This window comes from Pygoscelis adeliae, unplaced genomic scaffold (assembly GCF_000699105.1).
Source record: "Pygoscelis adeliae isolate BGI_AS28 unplaced genomic scaffold, ASM69910v1 Scaffold707, whole genome shotgun sequence".
Classification (NCBI taxonomy): Eukaryota; Metazoa; Chordata; class Aves; order Sphenisciformes; family Spheniscidae; genus Pygoscelis; species Pygoscelis adeliae.
This window is the reverse complement of record NW_008825227.1, coordinates 51,291-60,625: the sequence shown is the minus strand read 5'-3', so window position 1 is coordinate 60,625 and position 9,335 is coordinate 51,291. Positions and strand designations below refer to the sequence as shown.

At 60.4% G+C, this 9,335-nt stretch overlaps 1 protein-coding gene across 1 annotated transcript in view; it reads right to left on the bottom strand.

The window, feature by feature from the left end:
• Positions 1 to 9,335, bottom strand: part of ATP13A2 (ATPase type 13A2) — a gene marked incomplete at its 3' end in the record, with an annotated part of 15,021 nt that overhangs the window by 3,058 nt on the left and 2,628 nt on the right. Inside the window, 20 exon segments of the mRNA XM_009329286.1 lie at positions 584 to 708; positions 938 to 1,058; positions 1,402 to 1,558; positions 1,708 to 1,821; positions 1,982 to 2,073; positions 2,076 to 2,181; positions 2,261 to 2,449; positions 2,555 to 2,601; positions 2,714 to 2,824; positions 2,914 to 3,081; positions 3,786 to 3,917; positions 4,014 to 4,080; positions 4,325 to 4,459; positions 4,900 to 4,969; positions 5,236 to 5,316; positions 5,820 to 5,896; positions 6,004 to 6,115; positions 6,253 to 6,311; positions 6,687 to 6,854; positions 7,111 to 7,184. Coding sequence (XP_009327561.1) covers positions 584 to 708; positions 938 to 1,058; positions 1,402 to 1,558; positions 1,708 to 1,821; positions 1,982 to 2,073; positions 2,076 to 2,181; positions 2,261 to 2,449; positions 2,555 to 2,601; positions 2,714 to 2,824; positions 2,914 to 3,081; positions 3,786 to 3,917; positions 4,014 to 4,080; positions 4,325 to 4,459; positions 4,900 to 4,969; positions 5,236 to 5,316; positions 5,820 to 5,896; positions 6,004 to 6,115; positions 6,253 to 6,311; positions 6,687 to 6,854; positions 7,111 to 7,184 — 2,205 coding nt within the window.

The following is a 9,335-nucleotide window of genomic DNA, read 5'->3' as shown; positions in this document are numbered from 1 at the left end:
CTGCAAGCCAAGAAGAGCAGCTCAAACCTGCCGCATCCCCTCTCCCAGCCACCACAGCCGCGCTCGGGGTCCCTTTGCTTCCCTGTGTTTTGGGGGAGAGCTCCAAAAATCTCATTTCAGCCCTACCCCAAAGAAAGGCAGCAGCTTCAAACCCTGGCAGCGCTGCTTGCCTTGCTGCAAAACACCCAAAGGCGACTCCTACATCGTCCCCCCGCCCCCGTTAGCTGTGCAATTCGGGGTGCCCACAAGATTACCGACATTTACGTGATCGGCGGTGAAACCGTGAGCGGTTTTGCCGTTTAAGCCGCCCACCCCGTGTCTGTGGGTTCATGCTGCCTCCACGAAAAAGCAGCCTGCTCCCTTCCACACCCTGCCTGCCGCTAAGCCCACCGGCGAGGCAATGCAAGCAAGCAGCAGGGGGTGCACAAAACCAGGGTCCAGGAGTCCTCGCCGCGCCTCCCAGCCTGCTTCAGGCCACCGATTTCTGGCAGCGAAACCCTTCACCCCTTGCGCAACGTCAAGGGTTGCCCGTGTCCCGCCTCTTCCCCGAGCCCGGCGTCCCCGTTCCCTTCCGCGGGGTCACCTGTCACCATGACGGGGCGGATGTTGGCGTTCCTCAGGAGGTGAATCACGGGCGCAGACTCCGGCTTGAGGACGTTTTTCATGACGAGGAACCCCAGGAAGGTCAGGCTGCTCTCCGCGGCGTCCCTGGTGGGATACAACGAGCTGTTCAACACCGTCTTCAACACGAGGCAGAGCAGATCGATCGGTGTAAACAGCTAAAAATCCACCGGGGGGGGGCAGCCAACCCCTTTAGTACGGGTTTAATTCCTTGCAGGCTGCTAGGATGGGGCAGGCTGCAGGGCGAGCGAAGCATCCCGTGAAGTGCTCGGAGCAAACAAGACGTTAAGCGGAGAAAAAAGTTGTTGGCACCAACCTCGGGAGCTGCAGGGCCTCCTCGAAGGTCGTCACCGTGCTCAGGGGTTTGTAAGCCAGACCCAAGACCCGGAAGCCATCCGTGGTGTAGTGTCGCAGCATCTGGGAGAAATCCACGGGCACTGCCAGCCATGAGGGGAAAAGCAAGGTCAGAATAGTTCCTGCATAAAACCGGGCTGCGTAGACCCGGCGAGGGGCGCTGGGGCTCGGTCCCGAAGGAGACTGAAGGGCTCTGGATGCTCATCCAGACTCCAACCCCCTTCCCTGTCTTCTGGCTCCTATTTTCTCCCCCACCCCCGCTGTGAGGCTGGAGCTAATCCAAAGCCCTGTGCCTCCGGGAACTGCCCCGCAGCATCACCGAGGATAATCTTCCGTGGGGATGAGCTGCAGGGATGCAGACAGATGACGGAGCAGCAGGACCGGCCGCTTCTCGCGATAGCGAACCGCCGTCCCCCAGCACCTTACCCGTCTCCTTCCTGCAAAGGCTGGCCACCATCTCCGGAGCACCCTTGAGGTAGACATGGGCTGAGGCTTCACCGGGCAGCTTCACCAGGACGCTCATCCTCTGCAAGGAGGAGGAGAAGGGGAAACGCCGGAGGATCCCCACGGGCGACTGGTGCTTCTGTGGAGGAGAGGGAGCGGGTGTCAGGGCCAGGCAGGAACTTCTCTGGGAGGTACAACCTCTCCAGGGGCTGTGAAGCACCACAACCCTTTGGGGGTGCAGAGCCAGCGACTTGGGGAACCTGAGCCACTCTGGTCCGCGGGACCTACCCTGTCTCGTGGCTGTTCTTCCTCGGGCGGAGGTTTCATCACAGCCAAGACCTTCGTCCCAAACTGCTGGAAGGTGGGCAGCTCACCTTCCTCCTCCTCCGTCATCTCCAGGCGCTGAAACCAAGGCAGATGCTGAGACGGCAAAGCCCTGCCTTGCAAGCCCCGAGCCCCATCCACCCCACGGATGGTTTTAAACACCCCCTCTCCTGGCAGAGCAAGATGTGTGCCACCTCCCTCTTTACAGATACGCAACTTTGCCCGCCGCTTGTCTTACCCAGCCGGTGGACTCCACCATCTTGAGGTCCACAGGGTCCCCAATGGGCTGCGCCCGCAGCAGCGACCCGGTGTGGCAGGGGGCCAGGGCAAGGGACCGGCGGGCAGGCAGCGGGGCTCGTGGACGATGGGCATGAAGTGGTTGTTCTCCAGCGGGACCACCCCCCAGACGTCCAGACCTTCCTCCGTCAGGGTTCCCGTCTGCGGGGAGAGCGTGGCGCGTCCAGGCCAGCCCCCCCGAGCTGGAAACCACGGTCCCCCTGCGCCGCCCGAGACTCACCTTGTCGAAGCAAACCAGGCGGATCTTCCCGCAGAGGTTGATACGGGGAGGGCTGATGCAGAAGATGCCCCGTTTCTTCAGCCTGTTCTGGGCGTAGATGGTGCCCACCGTCATCGCAGCCGGGAGAGCCGGGGGCACGACGACGGTGACGAGGTCGAGGGCACGGATGATGATTTGCTCCACGGGGACCTGGCAGGCGAGGAGGAAGAGGGGTGGGCATCCTGGCAGCCCTCGCCCACCTCCACCCGCAGCGCCAGCCTGCGCTCGAGGGTTCACCAGCTCCAACAACCCTACCTGGTTTTTAACCAAGATGAGGATGCTGTACAGCGTGCCGATAAAAGCTGTGCGGGAGGGAGAAGGGGCTCGGTTACAGAGCAAAGCAGACGAAGAGCGGGTTCAACCATTTAAGAGGAGTTTGGCTGCTCCCGGCCATGCCTCCACGCTCAGACGTACCCAGGACGGCGAGGAACAGGACAAACTTCACAGCATCCTTGTAGAACTTGAAGCTCACAGGTTTGGGGTAGAGGATGGAGCTGATGAGATCCCCTTTGGCCGTGCAAAACCCTGCAGGAGAGGGGCAGAAGGTAAGCACGTGCAAAGCCACCGCTCCGAAGGACACGGCTCAATCCTGGTTCTCCCCTCAATGCCATTACCGGTGCGGGTCACCACGGCCAGCACTTCTCTGCCCACGTAGGACTTGGCTTGGATGACCTGCGTCCCGCAGAACAACGTGTGCCGCCTGTGCTCCTCGGGGGAATAGACAGTGCCGGCTGCCTGGCCGCCGGCCGGGAGAGGGGTTTTCATCACCGGCACGCTCTCCCCTGCAGCGAGGAACATCACGGAGGGAGGTTTATCACCCTGGATGGTCGGGATCCAACCAGCCTGGATGGGAAGGGGCTGCCGTAGGGCCACCGAGATACGAGGCTCGTCCTCTCCCCCAAAATCCCCAGCGAAAGCCAGGGCGGCGGAGGCGCGCAGCCCACTGCACTCACCCCTGAGCAAGTGCAGAGTCCTGAAAAGTTAGTAGGCAATTACAGAAATACTTTTCTGAGAGTTTCTTTACGGAGGAAATACAGAACGGCAGTGTCACTGCCGCCTTCTACGACGTTTCCTCCTTCAACTGCCGTTCTAAAGGTGTAGCCAGCTTTAGACTTTTAAAAGAAAGGGACTTGGATCACCAAGTTTGGCTGTAGGTATTAATGCATTTTTTACCTCTGTGCAGTCTACGACAAAGACTGATTTCTGTGCGTTACTCCTCTTTCTGTTAAATTCAGGTGTGACACTAGTACAACTTAGATTGAAACGAGCTACTACTGTGTTACGTGATTTGTATCTCCGTATTACTGTGTTCAGCACAAAGAGTGAGTTCACCCAGGCAGCAAAGAGTTAATCTATTTAAATTTCAGTCATGCTAAAACAAAACAAAACAAAAAGACGTGTACTAAAATTCTTACTGTCGAAACAGAGCTTTTAGAACTGTGTCAGCATTAAATAGAGGGCACTCTCTGGGTGCCGGTGCTCTCACCCGTCAGCATGCTCTCGTTGACCATGCACTCGCCCGTCAGCAGCGCGGCATCGCAGGGGACCAGCGTCCCGTCCGCGGGGAGGCTGATGCAGTCGCCCGGCACCAGGTCCGCAGAGCTCACCACCATCTCCTCTGGAAAAAAAAAAAAGAGCGCGGCCGTGCTCAGACACGCCGTCCCGAACAGCTTCGTGCCCGGAGCCCTTGCTCACCGCCGGGCATCACGCTCACCTCCGCTGGGGCGACGGACTCGGACGCCAACCGACATCTTGGCCATGTTTCGCAGCGTGGTGCTTTGCTGCAAGGGAGGGAGCAGTTAGCAGCCACCCAAGGGCAGCTCAAAAAGCACAGCAAAGCGTCCGTAGAACGGGTCTCGGAGGCTCGGGGCTGCGGACGAAGGACAAGGAAACCCGTCCCACCGTTGGAGTATGGGCTGTCCTCACCCAGCTGGGCTCAGAGGGAGTTCAGCATCAGCACAGAGGTCAAACGGGCTATCAGAAAACGGGCTAGAGCTGCTTGTCCCAAATAAGCCCACCACCAACCTTCCTTGTCTCGTAGAGCGACAGCCCTAAGGAGATGGTGGAGATGAGGAAGATGCAGGCAGCGTAGTAGTAATAGGTGTCGCAGACCCACAGCACGATGCTGAACACTTGGAAGATGTAGAAGGGATTGAGCACCTGGAAGGGAACAAGGAGAGAGAGCAGATTTTGGGGGGCGGAGAGCTTCCTCCAGCCCCTCGTTGAGACCTCCAGGCTCCTTGAGGAACAACGGCTTATGCAGAGAAGCTGGCCCTTCCCTGGGGCTGGGGATGGACTAGCTGGCTTCTCACAAACCCTCCGTCCTCCCCAGCTTTGCTTACGGTCGGTACTCCTGAGGATCATCAGCCACCTCCGCAACTATCTGGGGATGCTCCTGTCTGAGCTAAGAGGCAGGACGGGTCCCCTCCACAGCTGTACCAGCTCTGCCTTCTCTGACCTCCGCCCAAGCTGCTTCTCCTCAAGTCCTCTCCCTCCCGCCAGAGGGGAAGGGCCCGCAAAGCACTTGCAGGGAGGGACACGGAGCAGGGGAAGGATCTGCCCCGAGACAACTCGCCCTTCCGAAGCCTGTAGATGCACACCTCCTCCACCAACAGCCTCGCGTAGGACTTGACTGGTACCTCGATGACGTTCGGTCCGTAGATCTTCCTTCTGCAAAGGGGAGAGAAAAAGCAAGGGGGAAGCAAAAGCATGCTAGGGAAAAGCTGCAATTCCAACTCGAGGGACCCTCACGCCGCCCGGACCTCCCCGGGAGCCCGGTTACGTGGAGAAGCCAAGCCAGGGCAATCCAGCACACCTGGCAATCCTCTGTTTTGAGGTCTGGGCGCAAGGAAAACCCCACGCTCCAGAATTTGCTGGCTCCTGGAAAAGCCTCATCCGCGCTCCCCGGGTGTCCCACAAAGCTGCAAGATCCCCACCTGGTGTTGTGGTCTTGCTGGTCGAGCCCAGCCTGGGAGAGGTGGAGATCTGCGCAGGTCCAGCCTTCATCCAAGGCGCTGGCAAGCCCGAGGGGAAAGAAAAAGGGAGAAACGAAGTCAAAATCAGCAGGAGCCTGGCCCAGCAGAACAAACACCACGTCCAAGTCCTTGGTGACAAAAAAAGCCCCTTTGGGAAAGGGAGAGCATCTTGTTCCTCGGCATCCGCCGCAGCTCGTGGGCGCCAAGGAGCAGGAACAAAAGGGGCACAGTTCGGAGAGCCGCGAGCGGCACAGCGTGGTGGGGACCATCCAGCACGGGGCGGCTGCCAAACTACTTCGCCCGGTTCCCTCTGCCCACAAAGATGGGCAACATCAACAAGTTGGGGGGCGAGGCAGCGCGGCTTTCCCCGACTCAACGCCCCGGGGATGGTCTCCAAAGGCTTTGCAGCACGGAGAAAAGCCCCCAGCGCTGTTACGTGACTTCCAGCCGGGTCAGGACCATTTTGGGGGGGGCTGAGGGGCCAAGGAGAGCAGCAGAGAGATGCAGAGAAGTTTGCCGTGGCAGGGGGGACAGAGAAATAACAGACTTTACAGTATGCCTGCCGCCGTTCGATCCAGATGTAGCGCATGCCCTCGAAGAGATAGTACCGCAAGATGTTCGTCTGAGCAGAGCGGGATGGAAAAAATAAGGTGTTAGCGGGACACGAAGGCAGCCCACCCCGAGGGAGAGGATTTACGGGGCGGAGGTGGGAAGGGTCGCTAGCGTTACCTCTTCTTTCTCGTGGAGCCGGATGGTGTCCCGGCTCTCCTCCTCATCCGACACGCTGATGGCGATGCTGGTCCTCTGGTCCTCCAGCCTGGCCCCGGGGTGATGCTCCAGGCTGCTCGGGGTGGAAAACCAAGGGTCAGTCCCTCCCCATCCACCAGCGCCGCTGCAAACGCCCCCCTCCCTCCAAGCCAAAAGCAGATACGAGCCCCTGCCCGCCGGCATCGCCGCGGGGACGTGAGCCCGGCTCACCTGCCCTCGCCCAGCGCCTCCGTGCGCACGCGGGTGGTGAAGCACTGTCCGAATCGGTCCTGCAACACACGGCACGGGTCTGAGCAGAGGAAAAAGGGGAGCTCCCCGCGGGTCCCCCCTGCTCCCTCAGACGGGGGCAGCGGTTCTGCCCCGCGCAGGTCTTGCAGGCGGGCAGTCCCCGGCCACCTGGCTAGGATTCGGGGACAATAAAGAGAAACGCAAAGCCAGGCTGGCTGCTACGGAAGGGGAGAGTGCAAAATTATTCCTGGAATAATTTGGCTCTGGGGTAGTGCATGGCTTGATGAAAAGAGATGTCAAGCACAGGGAGGGGAGGGTGACAAGCAGCAAGGAACACGCCCAGGGCCCTCCCGGGAAGCCGGTGGCAGAGCCCAACCTCAGATCCTTGGGTCCCCTGGACCCCTCCGGGGACTTACTCTGATGATGACCCAGTCGGCCTGGCCGAGGGCGCAGGGCTTGCACTTCGCCTGCACCTCCAGGCTCGGCTTCCAGTGGAAGAGGATGAGGAGCAGCCCTGCCGTCAGCACGGAGCAAGCGTGGCACAGGGCCACCCGCCACGTCTTGGTCTGGTAGCCTGTGACCTCCTGGAAGAGAGGAGGGCACCTTTACGGGGATGCTTATTCATAAAATAAACCGAAATGATAATTATCGAGCATCTAAATCCTAAACTGATAAAAGCCCTAAGCCTCCTGGCGGGATTTAACACCAGGCAGGTGACAACCAAGTAGCTTTGGGGCTGGAAAACCACCGTCTCGTGCCGGTGTTGCAGATAACATGAGGTTTTTGTGCCAACCCTTCCCGAGCGTGCCCTCCTCCCTGGGGCAAAGCCCTCGGACCTACCATGCGGGATTTATCGGCGTCTCGCTGCAGCGTCCCGTAGCCCGGCCGCTGGCTCCCCAGCAGCCTGCTGCCGTCTGCAAAGTCAAAGAACAGGGGGAAAAAAAAAAACAAGGGGAGCTGATCCGAGGGGTTATTTAAGAGACGCCACGGTGACGGGCTCCCGGCTGCAGCAATGACATCCCTGGATCAGTCCCAGAAGGCGTCGGGACTCGGTGTCCCCTCTGCCATCCGCCCCAGCTCCCGGCAGAGCTGCTCGGGGCCACCTCTGCTGTGCAGGGGGATGCTGCGGGCACGGGGCGCCCCAAGCACCACCCGGTCACCCTCCCGCGGCACGTGACGGTCGCACGAACGATGCCAAAGGAGCCCGGGGAGAAAAGCTGGCACAAAACCAGCGGCTTAGCAGCCGGGGGAAGGGAGCAGGGCTGGTGCAGAGCCAGGGCAAGGGGAGGGAGAGCTCTCCCAGCCACTCTTCACGCTTGTTTGCTCCTTGTGTTACCCCCGGCACGGAGGACGCGGCCACAAAATTTGCTTTTTCCAGTTTTAATGATGCCCGGCGCGGCTCAGCACCTCCGATTCCCACCGGTCTCCGCTGCACCCCGATGCCCAGCCTGGGAGACAGGGGTTGCCGGAGGCATCACCGTAATCATCCCAGGTGGGATTTTAATCGTCACCCTCCGTCCCATGAAGTTGAACCCACTTATCCCCTAAATCCACTCTGGATTACAAGCCGCGGCGTCCCAACTCCAGGATCTTAAAGCAGCAGCGGGGAGATAACACATGGCACAACCACCAACCCAAAGCGCTAGTTCCCACCCTTGGAGCCGACAGATAATTTCCTGGCTGGGCTGGGTTCAGGTTTCCAGGAGGGCACTCAGACCGGCTTAACGATTTCCACGCCGGGTGGGAGCCCGGTGCACCCCGTCCTCTGCTGGGAAAGGCACCCCTGGCCCTGGATTCCTGCCGCTCCCCGGTCCGACCCCAAAGCTCGTCTGCAGGTGACAAAAAATGATTAATTAAAACCGTCCCCTGGTTTTGACGACCACCAGGGACAGGGTCTCCACCTCGCCAAGCCACCCAGTGGGTAGCCAGCTCCCGAAACGCAGCCGGTGCCGCTCCAAGGGATAAGTTTTGGGTTGAGGAAGGGGGGGGACAAGCCCAAGGGATGGTTTATTAAAACAAAAGCCCTCCCAGGAGCCAAAAGGAACGTCTGCGAAGCTCGCCCAGGGCCCGCGAGGAGGGGAGACATCGGATCTCCCCGCTGCCAGTGTCAAACCCTGCGAAAAGCATCGATTCCAGGTTAAACGAGGCCGGGAGCGGGTGCAGGAGGGCGAGGAGGAGCGGGTGCCACCCTTCAAAAGAGCGGAACAAAGGAGAAGGAGAGGGGGTTCCTCGCACAAAGGCTTTTCCCCAGCGCTGTCTGCAGGTTTGCAGGAGGGGGAAAATATCGAAACGTCCCCCCCCAAAAAACCCCGTTTACTTTCTGCACCTCGCCAAACCAGGCCGGGTAGCCAGAAGCACAGCCCACCTCTGCCCCTGAACTCCGCCGTTAGCGACAACAAAATTATCACGCCTTTCTTGACCCTTTCCTATAAGCGGCGAATCTTCCGGAGGAGCGCACGAGCACGGCCGCAACCAGCTCCCTCCCGCGGAGCCGCGGCTCTTGCACAACCCCAGCCCTGTCCCCGTGGGTTTTCTCACCTCCCGCTCCCACCCCGGCTGCTCCCCCAAAACGCGGCGGGCGAGAAAAGGCCCTCGCCTTGACTCACCGCGCCCTTACCCCGCTGGTTGCGCAAGCGGAGCCGTCCCCGGTTGGGATGGGATCGGTGCAGCCGTCGTCACCTGCCCACCGGCGGACGTGTCCGGGAAGCATCCGGCGCCGGTGGAGGGGCGGGCAGAGCGCTGCGAAGCTGCGCTACCAGTTTGAATCGCGGCGCAGCGGCCACACCTCGTCGGCAAACACGGCGCGGGGGCCACCCGGCCGTCCCTCCTCCGGCTCCCGAAATAGCGGGGTTTTACCCCTGAGCTCATCTGGAGAGCCCTGGGAAGAGATTTGCTTCTCTCTCTGCTTTTAAAGGGGGAGGGTTAAGGCGAGGGATAACAGCCAGGAGCGGCTGCAAATTCGGGGAGGGGTCAGCGATGCACCAGCCCGGCTTGCGAAGGGACGAGGCGAGCCCCGATTCCCTGCTGCAGCCAGGTTTGCACGGCCAAAACGCTGCTTAAAGTCC